This window comes from Silene latifolia, chromosome 10 (genome assembly GCF_048544455.1).
Source record: "Silene latifolia isolate original U9 population chromosome 10, ASM4854445v1, whole genome shotgun sequence".
Taxonomy (NCBI): Eukaryota; Viridiplantae; Streptophyta; class Magnoliopsida; order Caryophyllales; family Caryophyllaceae; genus Silene; species Silene latifolia.
In genome coordinates this window covers 11,122,917-11,138,937 of record NC_133535.1, presented here as the reverse complement: position 1 = coordinate 11,138,937, position 16,021 = coordinate 11,122,917, and the positions used below count along the sequence as shown (strand labels likewise).

At 35.9% G+C, this 16,021-nt stretch overlaps 1 protein-coding gene across 1 annotated transcript; it reads left to right on the top strand.

The window, feature by feature from the left end:
• Window positions 1–6,525: 6,525 nt before the first annotated feature.
• Window positions 6,526–8,262, top strand: LOC141605097 (uncharacterized). The gene is made up of 3 exons (XM_074423735.1): window positions 6,526–6,788; window positions 7,095–7,165; window positions 7,336–8,262. Exons 1-3 carry the CDS (start codon window positions 6,672–6,674, stop codon window positions 7,997–7,999), a joined length of 852 nt encoding a protein of 283 aa, XP_074279836.1. The 5' UTR covers window positions 6,526–6,671; the 3' UTR covers window positions 8,000–8,262.
• Window positions 8,263–16,021: the final 7,759 nt, after the last annotated feature.

Below are 16,021 nucleotides of genomic sequence, written 5' to 3'. Positions count from 1 at the left end.
AATTGGACTAAAGTTATACAAAAAATTGGACTAAAGTTATACAAAAATGAACTTTGGTTCATTTTTGTATAACTTTGGTTCATTTTTGTATAACTTTGGTCCATTTTTGTATAACTTTGGTCCATTTTTGTATAACTTTGGTTCATTTTTGTATAACTTTGGTGCATTTTTGTATAACTCTGGTCGATTTTTGTATAACTTTGGTTCATTTTTGTATAACTCTGGTCGATTTTTGTATAACTTTGGTTCATTTTTGTATAACTTTAGTCTATTTTTGTATAACTTTAGTCCAAATTTTTGTATAACTTTAGTCTATTTTTGTATAACTTTGGTTCATTTTTGTATAACTTTGGTTCATTTTTGTATAACTCTGGTCGATTTTTGTATAACTTTGGTCCATATTTGTATAACTTTGGTTCATTTTTGTATAACTTTAGTCCAATTTTTTGTATAACTTTAGTCCATTTTTGTATAACTTTGGTTCATTTTTGCATAACTTTGGTTCATTTTTGTATAACTTTAGTCCATTGTTGTATCACTTTAGTCCAATTTTTGTATAACTTTAGTCTTTTTTTGTATAACTTTGGTCTATTTTTGTATAACTTCAGTTCTTTTTTGTATAACTTTAGTCCATATTTGTATAACTTTAGTCCATTTTTGTATAACTTTGGTCCATTTTTGTATAACTTTGGTTCATTTTTGTATAACTTTGGTTCATTTTTGTATGATTTTAGTCCAATTTTTTGTATAACTTTAGTCCAATTTTTGTATAACTTTAGTCTTTTTTTGTATAACTTTGGTCATAAAATGTATAACTTTAGTCATAAAATGTATAACTTTAGTCATAAAATGTATAACTTTAGTCGTAAATAGTAAAAAAATCAAACAATAAATATGAAAAATATGAAAAAAAAAATAATAATAACAAAAACCAAAAAAACTCATAATAACAAAAACAAAAAACCAAATAACAATAATAAAACCAAAAAACCAACAACCCAACCAAACCCGAAATCTGAAATAAACCAAATAACAATAAAAAAAAAACCAAATTTAAATATCGTGTGTATAACTCTAATGCACGCAGTGTATAACTTTAATAACCAACAAAAAATTAAAAACCAAATAACAATAACCAACAAAAATTAAAAACCAAATAACAATAACAAAAAAGTATAACTTTAATGTTTTAAGTGTATAGTATAACTTTAATGTTTTAAGTGTATAACCAACAAAAAATTAATAACCAACAAAAATTAAAAACCAAATAACAATAACAAAATAAAGTAAATATGACAAAAACACAAAAAAAAAAACAAAATAACAAAAACCAAAAAACAAAATACAAAATAAAGTAAATCTGAAAAATTAAAAAAATGGACAATGAAAATAAAAAAAAACCCATACAAAATAAAACAAAACCCATATAAAACAAAACCCATATAAAAAAAAAAAAAAAAAAAAACCAAAAAACAGAAACAAAAGGGAACGATGGAGTGAAAAAAAAAAAGAGAAAGGAAGAGGAAAAGGGGAGGAAGAGGAAAAAAAATGGAAGGAGGAGGAAGGAAGGAAGGACGGCGGAGGGAGTATTGGCGGCAGGAGGTGCGGGAGGAGGACGGTGGGGCTGGCGTTGGTGAGAGAGACGGTTTGTGAGGATTTTTTTCCGGATCTAAAAAAAAAAATGAGGACGGTTGTGGGGTGGCGTGCGTGGGTGGCTTGTGTGCATGGTGGTGGCTTTGGTGGTAGCTGTAGTGGTGGCGTGCGTATTGGGCAGGGGTGGGGAAGGGCGACGGTGGCAGTGGTGGGTCGTGTGGTGCGGTGGTGGAAGTGGTGGCTGGTGTTGTTGTTTTGGGTTTTTTTTTTTTTTTGTTTGGTTTTTATTTTGTATCAACTTGGGTTTTTTTTTTTTGTTTAGAGAGGGTGGGAGAAAATGAGAGAGAAAGAGTGAATGTGAGAAATGAGAGAGGATGAGTGAATGAGGAAGTGAGTTGAGAGATTAGAATGATGGTAGAGTTGTACAAAATTAGGTAGAGTTATACACAATTAGGGAAGGAGATTAGGGAGGGAGAATTGTGACCCTTCAATGAGATGTAATCTCATCCCTCCATCCCTTCCATCCAATGGCTCTTATAAGGACTTAGGGCCTTATTAGATGTAGTGGCCTTATAAGAACCCTTCTCTCTCTCTCTCTCTCTCTCTCTCTCTCTCTCTCTCTCTCTCTATATATATATATATATATATATATATATATATATATATATATATATATATATATATTACGAAATTACCTTTTCTTTCCGTTTTATTTCAACTCCTCTAATATAATAATATAATATCATTATTTTCTCTCGACCTCTTCAAAATAATAGATCGTTAAGATAGTTTTGAAATAAAATTTGAATCCTCGATAAGTACTGGAACTTGGAGAGAGCCTACTACTCGATCCCCTATCAATAAATCTTTAACATGTGGTGCAATATACTTTATTATCAAATAATGAAGGAAGTTTGGTAGGGATGTCAATGGGGCGCATTTTAGCTGTTCTTGCCCCGCACCCGCCCCACTTAGGGCGGTTGCGAGTAAGGATTTGAGTGGGGCGGGTAGGGGTAAGGATTTGATGGGTGGTTGGGCGGGGGTAGTGGGTATTAAAAGTGTCATCCGTTGCGGGTCGTGGGGTAGGTGCGGGTATTACATGAGACCAGCCTCATACCCACACCTAGCCCGCCCTGCATGTCCTCGCCCCACAGTGCTAACGAGAAACCAGCTTCGTAATTTTTCAACCTCCACGAGCTTCCCGCCCGGGAAGGAGTTGTCACGATCGGGATGGTTGATTTGAGAGTTGGTTCCCGATCGGGACACTACATGCCTTAGTATCTCGTTTCTTCGTTCCTCCTGCTCTCATTCCTGCTAGGGATCAGATCATATTTGTCCTTCCCGCTGGGGAAACTTGTCAGGGATTTCCCTAAAGGAGGACTTCCTTTACTCCCTCTAGGGAAGCAGTTTCTCTAGAGGGAAAGCGTAGGGAAATGGCTTAGTCTTCATTTCCTTTTTTATTACTCATTTGTCATGCTTCAATACTGCTTGGACGCTCTTTGTGGGACTGCCAAAGGCCGTGGGATCGCCTTGGGCATGACGTGGGTCCATGTAGCAACTCAATCTCTTGTAGATCACGCAAAACGAGGTAAAAACCGCACCAATTGGTAGTTTTCCTACAAAATCATCAAGATAAAACAAGAAATACCACTAATGAAATATATTAGCGTCAAAAACCGCGCTAAAGAGCGTTAAAGGCTAGGGAAATTGGGGGAGTAGGGGGCATAAAGTATGGCGAAATGACACTATATCACCAGATCTAGAGTTGGTGGTACTAATTGAAATCGTGTGAAATGTTATGCATTGGTTGATAGATAGATGGTTGTCATTGTTTTTTTTTGTTTAAAAATGTGCGAACTAAATCACGGGTAAGAGTCGAATTCCCAACTTCACAACTAGAGTAAAAGAGTTCTTACTTTTTACTACTTGAGCTAACTCTTGCTCTTATAAATGTTGTCATTGTTAATGTGAGAAAATCAGTATGGATATATACTTGTTGAAACTTCAGAAAGAAAAGGAAAAGATCAAATATGGACATAATTCATGTCAACTTTGTTTTTACGGGTCCTGACGCGTGTTTGACGCAACTTCTTTATTTGTGGATGTAACGTATAAATACTATTTGAAATAATTTACCTACTTTTTACAATTAATATCTTATTGCCTAAGAAAATCACATTGGATTACGATCGCATTAAATAGAAAAATTGTAGATACCCTAAATGCACGAGTTATTCTTATTTTTTTTTTGGTAGAATATACGTGTATTTTGTTATTTTTACCGTACATGTAATTTGTCATGAGTAATTGGTTGTCAATGATCCGGACAGAGGATAATAGTAAATAAAAAAAAGGCGGTATCCAAATTTTTCTCTTGACACATTTCAGATTTTTTTCACTTTTTAATATCATTTAATAAACTAATTATCAACTTACTTTTCATTTGAAACTATTTCCCGCGAATAGGTCCGCATACGTCACCAATTTTCCTTTTGTTTAGATCAGAGGAAAGCCGTCACATAAAATTTTGAAAAGAAAAGAAACTGCCAAATACCAAAAACCGCTACTTAAAATAACAGCTTTGCTAAAATAACATTCAATAACTATAATATACGGAGTATTATTTATAATAATAAGTCATTTGGTCTACTAGATAAGGTCATAACTCATAACTCATAAGGCATGCTTATCAATAGGTGAGGTCATGAGTTCAAATTCCAATATGTCCATCTTAATATGACATTTATATAAATGAAGTATATATTTAATTAAGTAGATTATAAATATACACAAATTTCTTGTTTAAGACAGATATAAAAATTTATAAAAATAAATGCTCCCTCCTACGGCTCCTAGTCTAGATAACTCTCGCTATTTAGAGCATCTTTAGTGGTGAACCATATTTTATCGTAGCTTGACTTGAGTCTTGACATCTAGTTATTTCTAGCAACCTTGCTTATAAGCTACATATCCTCACAATACTGAGCTACATTATCTTGTAGCTTGAATAGACTCATTTTACAAAACCAACCAATAAAAAAGCAAGGATCTTGAAATCAAGCATGTAACTTGGTAGAACAGGTGTAGCTTTCTAGCAGGTCGTATTTTTTCGACTCCAATGACAAGCAACCTCCTTGAAAACTTTAATAAATAAATTGCAAGCAGGTCCTTTGTTGTAACCATTGGAGATGCTCTTATGGGTGGCACGTGAATTAAGGGTGTTTGAATTAAATAAGCTAAAGTATTGTGATAAGGTGAGGTAATTGGAGAGAAGAAAGGGGTGAATTGATTAAAATAAGATAAAGTGTGGGTATTGTGAAATATTGTTGTTGTGTAAGGTGATTAAAATAACACAAATTCTCATTATAGACGGCCACTATCCGTCTATACGTATAGACGGATACCACTTCCCCTCACAAAATATCCATTTTCCATCAAGTGGGAAGCACATGGGGGGTGCCCCACCTTGTCCCCCCTACCCATTTTATTAGAGGTCTTTACCCGTCTGTTCGCCCCACCCGTCTATACCAAGACCTATTGTTAAAATAAATACTCCCTCTCATTCATCATGATCTTCCCATTTTGTTTTGGCACAATACTTTAGGAAAAGTATTAAAATAGGAGTAAAAGAGTTGTATGGGGTTGGTGATAGAAGAACGGGATGAATTATTAGTAGTTAAATAAAGAATTGTGGGGCCAAAACATAAAAGAAAGTAATAAAATAGGAGTAAAAGAGTTGTGTGGGGTTTGGTGATAGGAGAGAGGAATGAATAAAATAAGAGTAAAAGTTTCTAAAAATAGAAAGGGGAACATTAGTTGAATAATCCGTTTCGAAAAAGAGGGAACATTATAGTGACTGTGAGGGAGTATAAAACTTTCTTAAATAAGGAAAGAGGGAAGGTATTATGAATAGATAAGAAATGAAAGAGGGAAGATTATTTAGGGCTCGTTTGGTTGCTACGGGAATTACATTGACGTGTTAATTTGCAATGCACGGGAGTTTAATTCCTACATTAAAATTCACGTGAATTACAATAATCCGTTTGGTTGCCATGTTGGAGTTTTACTTTCCTAGAAATTTTTAATGACCATGAGGGGGTAGGTATTTTAATTCCCCATCATGTAGGAGTTGAAAATTCCTAGGAGTTTTAAACTCCCCCATTTTACAAAAAATGGGGTAACCAAACAAGCTTTAAAAATCCCAATTCATAGGATTCTAGAATTCCCATAAATTGGGTGATCAACCAAATGAGACCTTAGAATAAAGGAGATATTTTAATCTATTTTACCATTAAAACAAATATTGTAGTTTTTAACAGGCCTAACTTTGTAAAAATATATTCAACTGTAATCTTCAAAATACATTTTTTTTTTTGCCAAAATTTAAAATAAAAACAATTATCTTTAGATTGTCACAAAATTTAAACAATTGAAAAGAATATTAAATTTGAATATGTCGAAAATATACACAAAATAGCAACTCCAAAGTCCAACCGACGTGTCACAATGCAGTTCTCACTTCTCAACCCTTGAGAGTCTGAGACTGTTAAATCAGACTGACGAATATCCGATAACTTTCACTTTTTATCGCCTAACTCCACAGTTAAACTCATTTTTTCACTAAATACTTATTCAATCCAGCTACCCTCGCTTAAGACGACACTATTTCTATCCGCGTTAAGTTCAGGACAGATCAAATATTACCCCGCATTATATATAGGATAATTTTTTTTACCTTTTTAATATATTCTGCTTTTTCTTCTATTCACCCTATTAAGATCAATTAATTCCCGTCTTAAACAAAAATAAATGTATTCGGTATTTATAAATATCCCAACTATACCCACCCAAAAGTCCAAAACATATCCCGCAGACAACTACAAAAACAATGAGAGAGAAATAAAAATAACCTTTCCTAACCATTTATTTATTTATTTATTATAATCAACTTTAAACCCACAAATAAAAAAAATAGAAAAAAAAACACCATTTTTCCCTTCCTTCTTCGATCTGCAGAACATAAAACCCACCATTTTTCCTTTCAAACTTTCGTTAATTCCGAAAGTACCCTTTCAAGAATGAGGATTCGTAAGAACGCAGCAAGGGTATTCGAGGGAAAGAAAAGAAGTTCATCTTCTTATTTAATTTGTCAGCTCAATCGACCTCCTTGGGATGACGACTCTTTTTTCACCCAGGTACATTTCTCAGATCTATTTTTACCATTTTATTCTTCTATTTTACTGTTTATATGAGTTACTTTATTGTTGGTTTATTATTATTTGTAGGGTTTATTTTTTTCTGCATTTCTAGGGTTGCTCCAATAATAATCAGCCAACATTTTTATTAATCTATTTCTCAGCTGTATAATTCATAAACATCATTATTATCGTCCAAATTAAAATGGGTTTTGTTAATTTTACGACTATTTTATTTAATTTTTGCACAATAATATTAATAATAATGAGATTATCGTTTTTGATACATGGACGTGGTTTAATCAGGGTTACTGGGATAATGACTTACCTTTTCATGGTACCAGCACCTCTAATGCTTCACTTCCTGCTTTAAACAGGTTATTATCCTTTTGATTTCAAATTATTGTTTATTTTTATGATTCTAGGGTTTTTATTCTTTGGGACGATAATGTGGGCTGAATTTGTTGATTCATTGTAATTCAAGTTAGAAATTGAGGTGAGGTGTATGTTTTGGTTAGTTTATGTGATTTGAATTTGTGTTGTATAGTTTGGTTAGTGAAGAGCCGATGGATTTATCGTTTGAATGTGTCCCCGAGCGGGAGAATGGCGGCGGTGTAGATGACGGAGGAATTGGGGCAGGTGAAGATTGCCCGGTATTGTTGCTTACAATGGGCAGCAGTGAGCCGACCCCACTTGATATGGTGTTGCCAACCCCGGCCACCACCGTTTTGCCCAAGAAGCGGGGTCGGCCTAGGAAATCCACCTCGGGTGCATCAGCTGGTAACAATAACAATACTAATTCCAATTGTAATAGTAACAGTAAGGGTAGTAGTAATAATAAAATTGATAATGATGATAATCCATATCAATTTTATTACTATTCGGGGTTTGGGCCGAGCTGGAGCAAGCGAAGGGGAAAGACCAAGTTCAATTCGGTCCCTGAAATGGATAATTGCAATGGCAATGGCAATGCTTATAATGGTAGTGGTAATAGTAATAGCTATGATAATATAATGGATGATGATGAAAACAAGGACAGTCTTAGTAAGAGTGATAACAGCAATAAGCATGAAATCGAGTCGTTTAAGAGTGTTATTGATGCTCAACGAGAACTGGACTACATCGAGGATGAGGAAGATGAGGAAGAATGGTATGGTGGTGGACGGGTTAGAAAGCCCATTAAGGCTAGGTCACTCAAGTCACTAATGTGATACCCATGCTTTGTTTGACTTAATGTATCAGTAATGTTAGTTGCTAGAACAGCAAGGATTAGTTTGGTCGTCTTTTTTATTTTAACAAAAAAATTATTAGGGGTAGATTACATTGTTGTATTTGTTTGGTTTAAATTTGTAGGTAGATTACATTGTTGTATTTGTTTGGTTTCAATTGTAGGCTTTTTAAGATGTAATCCTCCATATGGATGTAGTGAGAAAAAAAAATGTTGCTAATTATAGATTAAATTGTTTACGTTTTATTTTTTTGTTAAAAACATTTTTAAATTTTTTTTTTTTTTTAGAAAAAAAAAAATTTTAGTTAGGGGTAAAGTAAATGCACAATCACAATAGGGTAGGGTTGACAGGCGTGAAGATAACGTAGCAAACTAGCAATTTGAAATTTGTGTAGATCTCCGTCAGATGCTTGTATTAAAGTTACGGCTCCCTCGTTGTCAAAAAAAAAAAAAAAAAAAAAGTTACGGCTCCCGAACATAGCGTAGCCAGGCAGAGATTATGGTCAAATTTGTAGCTCTTGGGTGGAGCTTTTGGGTATTTTTGTCATTTACTAATTACTACGTATGATAATATCTTCTACTTCCTTGGTTCCTTCATTCAACTCCACTCTAACACTTTCCTTTTTCACGTTTGTCAACGCGTGTTTTATGCGCTAAATATCATTAGCTACGTATTTGCAAAAATTATAAAAGTTAGATATTTTTAATGTACTCGTAAAGACAAATCAAACAAGATCTCACATGAATATATTTTCTCTTACGTATCGAGAGAAAATTGAAATTGAATACTTACTCCTGAATAGTGTACAAAAATGAAATAGGTAGAGTAGAGTTGAATGAAGGTAGCAGTTTTTTTTTGGCAATTTTTTTGTTTTTGGAAAACTACTTTGTTGGAAATGAAAGAGCAAATTGATAAATTAACGTGTTACTTTATTTTATTTTATCTTAATAATTTATTTATATTTAATTAAAATATTTCTTAGAAAACATAAAAATAATTAGGTGGTTGTATACTTGTATTGCTAGGAGGATGAATGTCTTTACCACTTTTTTTTTGAAGAAGGCAAAGGCCCTGTTCTTTTGGACTTAAAGTCACTTAATTTAAGTTCACTTCATATTGGTGATATGTAGTTGGTTAAAAGTTAGTTAGGTATTAGTTATAACTAACTAGAGTTAACCGACTTAAAACTAACCAAATCATTGTTAGTTAGGTTATTCAGCAACTATAAATATGAGGATTGCCTCAACAAATTGTAACAGATTTCATTATTACAAAAATCAAATAATAACAAATTTCAAGATTCAGAATTACACAATATTGTTACATAGTTTACTTCTCTATTCTTCTCTATCCTTCGTCTTCATCTTCATCACTTGTTCATCCTGTATCCACCATTACTGCAGAACCTCTGGTTTCTTCATGGTATCAGTATACAGTACTTCATTCCTGGGTGTTATTCTTCTATTTCCTGCATAAATAAAACAGGAATAGAGGTACTACTCTTACGCTTCCACACTATTCTCTTGATTGATCTTTTGCTTCATCTTTTGATCTTTTTCTATCAATTCTCTTATTTTTCATCATGCCTGAGTCTATTGCATCTGATTCTTCACCAAATTTCGATTATTATGATGATCCTTTGTAGTTGTCTACAAATGATCAAACTTCTGCTACTTTGTCCTCGTCTTTGTTTAATGGTCATGACTTCTTGGGCTGGAAAAGGGAAGTTCTTATGGCTTTGACAGCGAAAAACAAAGATGGTTTTATTGATGGTTCTTGTTCCATGCCCCCTAGTACTGATAAGCGTCATAAACAATGGAAGAGGTGTGATTTTATGGTAATGAGATGGATTTCCAATTCTATAGACAAGAGTCTTCGTGATAACTTCAAGTATGTTGTTTCCTCTAAAAATCTTTGGGATGATTTACTTGAGAGGTTTGGTGTGTCTAATGCTCTGGAAGTCTATCAACTGACTAAAGATTTAGAGGTTGTATCCCAAGAAAATATGTCTCTTGTTGAATATTACACCAAGATGAAAAATCTATGGGAAACGCTTGAGTCTCTAGATCCTTTACCTGTTTGCACTTGTGGAAGGTGAATTTGTGTACCTCTACCTTGCTTAAAAGAATTGTTGAAAGGGAAAACAATGCCAAAACCATACAATTTCTAATGAATCTTAATAGCAGCTATGATGGGATTCGTACTCAGATTTTATCTCTTGAGCCTTTGCCTTCAATCAATAAGGTTCTAGCTTTGTTACAAAAGATTGAAAGACAGAAACAGATCATTGATACTGTTTCTAGTCTGACTGAATCCAATGCATACGCCAGTTTTAGGCAGTCTGATCAAAAGATGGCTGGTTTCCAAAAGACTGGTGAAGCATCTACTAGTCTTAAGCATTGTGACCATTGCAATAAGAATGGGCATACTAGGGCCACTTGTTTTGGTTTGACCAAATGCCCTCATTGCAACAATACTGGGCACAATCTTATGAACATACTTAATACTCCCATCAGGCAAAATATTATGAGTAAGACTAGAAAATCTGACTATATCTTCATAAGCTTACTCATAATATTAAACTGACTAATGTTTTCTATCTTCTAGATTTCAGGCAAAATTTATTATCCATTAGTAAATTGCTTGATAATAATAACTTGTCTGTATTGTTTACTTCACTTGGATGTGTTTTTCAGGACCTTTCAAATGATAAAATTGTGGCTAAGGGGAAGAGAATTGGAGATCTCTATAGATTTCAGACTGAACCAATGAGTAGTAGTTCCACTGCATTAGTCAATAAGATTAGTAGTCTTGTAAATAAAAAGTTTCAGCTCCTTAATGTTTCTACTACTGGTCAAGTATCTTCTTTGTCTGCTATAAATAGGTCTGTTGATTTGTTTCATTTCAGAATGGGTCATATGTCTGTGGATAAATTCAAACATGTACCAGCTTATGAAGATATAATAAAGAAAGCAGATTTTCATTGTCAGTCTTGTACTCTTGCAAAACATCATAAACTTCCTTTTCCTGTTATTACTAGTAGAGCAGTTCAATGTTTTGATTTAGTTTATATGGACATTTGGGGACCTTATAAAACACCATCAATGTCTGGTGCCAGATATTTTTTGACCATATTAGATGACTATTCTAGGAATACCTGGACTATTCTTTTTCAAACTAAAGATCAAGTTTTTAAACTTATTAAAGATTTTTTAGCTTATGTTAAGACTCAGTTTAAAGCTCAAATAAGATTTGTGAGATCTGATAATGGGACTGAGTTTTTGCAAGAGCATTGTGGTTCTTTGTTTAAAGATCAGGGCATATTACATCAGACCAGCATAGTAGGAACCCCTCAACAGAATGGTAGGGTGGAAATAAAACATAGGCACTTGTTAGAGACTGCAAGGGCACTTAGATTTCATGCTAATTTACCTATAAAGTTTTGGGGTGACTGCTTGTTGACTGCTACTTATTTAATAAATCTTATGCCAACACCTGTTATCCAAAATAAAACTCCATTTGCTTTACTCTTTCAATGTGAGCCTTCATATGAGCAGTTAAGGGTTTTTGGTTGTTTATGCTATGCTACAATGCCTCCCACCTTTACTGATAAGTTTGGGAGTAGGGCAAGGGAATGTGTGTTCCTTGGTTACCCACATCAACAAAAAGGTTACAGGTCGTTATATGACCTATAATTGCATAAGGTGTTTATTAGTAGGGATGTGTGATGTATCACTTTCATATATACTTTTATAGCTCCCTTTACATCATATTTCATACCGTTTCGTGCCTATTATATCATTTATATGCCTTATTTCAATGAATTGTCGATACTGCCGCTATTTTATGTTTTGATGCAGAAATGACTCGTTATGAGTATGATCAAGCTAAGATTGGCATGGCGGAGACGGCATAGAAGAATACACGAAGCATGGCACGGGAAACGAGGAATCATGAAGACTGGAAGTCAAAGTAGAGAAGAAGGAACCTGTGAGCTAGTTCCTCGATCGAGTCACTCGACTCGGTCGAGCACCTCTGACTCGATCGAGTCACCTCTGACTCGATCGAGGATCCTTTCTGGCGGATTTATTTCCGGAATTTCCTAAAACGTTAATCTTTTGTTATAAATTAAAGACTCGGGTTTTATTGTAAACTTACGTTATATTTTGCTAAGTATTGCTGGAAAACTCTCGGAAGAACCCTAATCTTCCTTTTGTATGGTACTAATCTTTCCTCTTTAATTAAATCATTGTTTTATGTTCTTCAATTATTGTTTTCATCTTGCAATTATGTTTTCATCTTTAATCATGTTTGTTGTTGTTATTATTGTCATGAGTAGCTAATCCCCTCATCTAGGATGAAGGGGATCTAGGTTAATTAAAAGGGAAAGTCAATTAATTGCTAATGGTATCGCTAAAGTTGTTGTTTGATTGTTGTAATTCTTCTAGTTAATCGCTTGAGGCCTGAGTTATTAATTAGTGTAGCGAATCGATCCTATCGCCGACCGGGTTAGAATTGATATAGGCTGCGACAATCAAATAGAGAGTATCTAATCATAGCGACCGCATATTAGAGTCGATCTAAAGGGCATAATGGAGTCGACCGATCTTATGACCTTAAACAACTTGATAGAATTAGTAATTGATTGATAATCCCCGACTGATTGACCTAGTGAACCTAATTCCTAGACTTTCAATATTATTGTTATTCATCATTTCATTACATTTGCAATTAGTTTGTTAGAATCAACTCAAAGCAAAACCCCCCGAAATTGGTTACTTCTAGACAGCTTAAATACCCTTAGACTTAGCTTTTACCGCCTCCTTGTGGATTCGATACCTGTCTTATCACTAGCTATTCTTGTTAGTCCTGAGATAGTTTTACTTTGATTTGGTAATACGACTTTAGCCACATCAAATTTGGCGCGATTGATTTGGGGAGGCAACAATTGTTTAGTCTTTTTGTGTTTATTTTGTCTTTTTGTCTCGGGAACCGGTTCCTTGAGACCGTTCTTACACTTTCTTGTTAGTTTGTTTATGCCCAGGTCTAATAGGTCCGAGATTATTCCTTTTGATCCTGAACCTGAGAAGACTTTTCGCTACAGACGGAAATTTAATCAAGAAGTGGGTCAAGTAGAAGACTTGAGTATACTTGACGTCGAAACGGCAAGCTCCACAGAGGCAGCCGGTCGATCTTACGAAGAGGAGGAGGAAGAAATTCCTATTCCTGATATTCCTATTCCTGAAATTCCAGTTATCACTGAAAGTCCTAAAGCCCCCATCATGCCTACCTTAGCCAGTCACTCTGAGCCGACCTTAGACTCTATTCCACAAGGGTTTAAGCTGCCCACTACTACCAATGGAACATTCGAGATTCGGCCATCTTATATCAATTTGGTGGAACGAAACATGTTTGGAGGGACAGCTGCTTGAGGACCCCGCAACGCACATGGAGAAATTTGTCACTTCATCTGCTTTGTTCTATTCCATTAACAGTTTGGAGTGACACAAGATCAGTGAAGCAAGTGCTCTTTCCTTTCTCTCCGAAAGATTGAGCCGAGTGGTTGAGGGATATGGATATGGATCTTTGAAGGAGTTCTGACTGGAATTCCTTGGCTCTTGCTTTCTACAAGAGGTACTTCCCACCTCATAAGACTAATGCTTTGAGGAATCAAATTACTAGTTTCAAGCAAGCAGCCACTGAAGATTTGAATGAAGCTTGGACTCGCTTCAAGCGGTTAGTTCGATCAGTTCCCCATCATGGTTTCCCAAAGTGGTTCCTTTGCAACCAGTTTTATAACGGGTTGTTTGACGATCATCGTGCCCTTTTGGATTCATCTGCGAATGGGAGGTTTCAAGATAACACCAATGATGGTGACGCGTGGAAGTTGATTGATCAGATTGCTACCCATACCGCAAGGTATGGAAATCCTAGGGGAAGCACGCGAGGTACTGGAGTTGATAGTGTTCTGGCGGCACAGCTGGAGACTATTTCAGCTCAGATTGCTGAGATAAAGACTACCCAATCATTGGGTAGTCAAGAGAGAGTTCATGCTATGAGTCAGCAAGTAGAGGAGACTTGTGCTAGATGCGGTTTAGATGGTCATGGTGCAGCTGATTGTATGAGCACATTTGAGCGAGGTTCTTTGCCTTTCAAAGCTTTACGAGACAAGGTGCACAAGGTACACCTTTCTCCAACTTCTACAATGAAAGAACGAAGGAACATCCTTTCCTTCAATGGTCTAGTCAGAATGTGCAAAACCCGCAGTCACAACCAACCGAGAAGAATGTTTATATCCCTCCCAACAATCGTGGTAATCAGTCACAAGGAGGATATCAAAGGCAAAATCAAGGAGGCCAGCAGTTTAACAACCAATATCAACAGCCTCCTCAGCAGACTCCTCAACAAATTCCTCAACAAGCTCCAAACAATGACATGGCTGAGTTGCGAAACCTTTTGCAACAAACTTTGACGATGCGCGAGCGAGACGGCTCAAATTTCTGAGCTGATTGCCCATAACAAGATGTTAGATAATCAAGTGGCTCAGATGGCACTTCAAAACCCATCAAAACAGGCCGTAGGTCTTCCTCCTCAAGGCAAGCAAGCTCATGAGCAAGCTAATGTTATTGGTGAGGAGCGGTACTTCTTATACGAATCCCGACCGCAAAGTCTTGAAAATGAAGTGCCCATTATCGTTGATGAAGTCCCTTACATGCATCCCAAAGGATTGGGTAATTTGGAGCTTAGTGATGATGAGAAAGAGCCTGTGAAGTTGAAACACGAGTGACGATAAAAGTAGAAAAGACGAGAAAGTGAACTCGCAAGGTTCTCGACCGAGTCACGGGTTCCTCGATCGAGGATCCACCCGGCTCGATCGAGTCACCCCGACTCGATCGAGGAACCAGATCTTGCCACCGACGGTGTTTCAAAAGTTGTTTCTAAGGAGAAGCAAGCCGAGCCCATAACTATTTCACTACCTTTTCCTCATCGACAACAAAAATCCAAGCTGGATAAGCAGTTCGGTAAGTTTATGGAGGTCGTGAAGAATCTACAGGTAAGTGTTCCTTTTACTGAATTGATTACTCAAGTGCCGGCTTATGCAAAGTTCATGAAGGAGATTTTGACAAGGAAGAGATCTTTTGACGCGGTGGAAACTATTGCTTACACTCAGAAGTGCAATGCCATGTTGCCAATTAACTCACCACCTAAATTGAAGGATCCAGGAAGTTTTTCTATCCCTTGTCACATTGGTCATCTATTTATTAGTAAAGCTCTTTGCGATTTAGGAGCTAGCGTCAGCGTTATGCCGTATTCTGTTTGTAAGAAATTAAATATGGGTCCGTTGACAGTTACTAATATGACACTGCAGATGGCCGATAGATCAGTCAAGCACCCACTGGGGGTGTTAGAGGATGTTCCCGTTCGAATAGGGAAGTTCTTCATCCCCGTTGATTTTGTTGTCATGGACATGGCGGAAGACAACCAAATCCCTATCATCCTGGGCAGACCGTTCTTACATACTGCGGGGGCGGTCATAGATGTTAGGCAAGGGAGATTGACCTTAGCTGTGGGGGATGATACGATTATTTTCAACTTAGAAAAAGCATTGAAAAACCCCATGATAGAAGAGACTTGTCATAGTATAGATATTGTTGATTTTACTATTGATGAGTGTCTTCCTATGTGTTTTGACAGGGATCCTATGGAGATTGCCCTGGTTTCTGATCCAGCTGATCAGACGGGTTCATGGAGTCCAGAAGTTCATCGAATTGAGAAACTTCTAACTGGAGAGGAATGCCCACATCAGAAGGTATATAGTTTGGGTGTCACACCTAAGGTAACTGAGGTAAAGAAACCTGAATTAAAACCTCTTCCCTCTCATCTCAAATATGAATTTCTTGATGACTGTGAAATGAACCCAGTGATTGTCAATGCTAACCTGACTGAAGGTCAACTATCTGCTTTGTTGACTGTTTTGAGAACTCATAAAAAGGCAATTGGGTA

What these genes read in the sequence shown, in the direction of transcription:
- LOC141605097 (XM_074423735.1), top strand. Translation starts at nt 6,672, where the DNA reads ATGAGGATTCGTAAGAACGCAGCAAGGGTATTCGAGGGAAAGAAAAGA. An exon ending in ACGACTCTTTTTTCACCCAG is followed by an intron (nt 6,789 to 7,094) that starts GTACATTTCTCA and finishes TGGTTTAATCAG; the next exon opens with GGTTACTGGGATAATGACTT. An exon ending in TCACTTCCTGCTTTAAACAG is followed by an intron (nt 7,166 to 7,335) that starts GTTATTATCCTT and finishes TGTGTTGTATAG; the next exon opens with TTTGGTTAGTGAAGAGCCGA.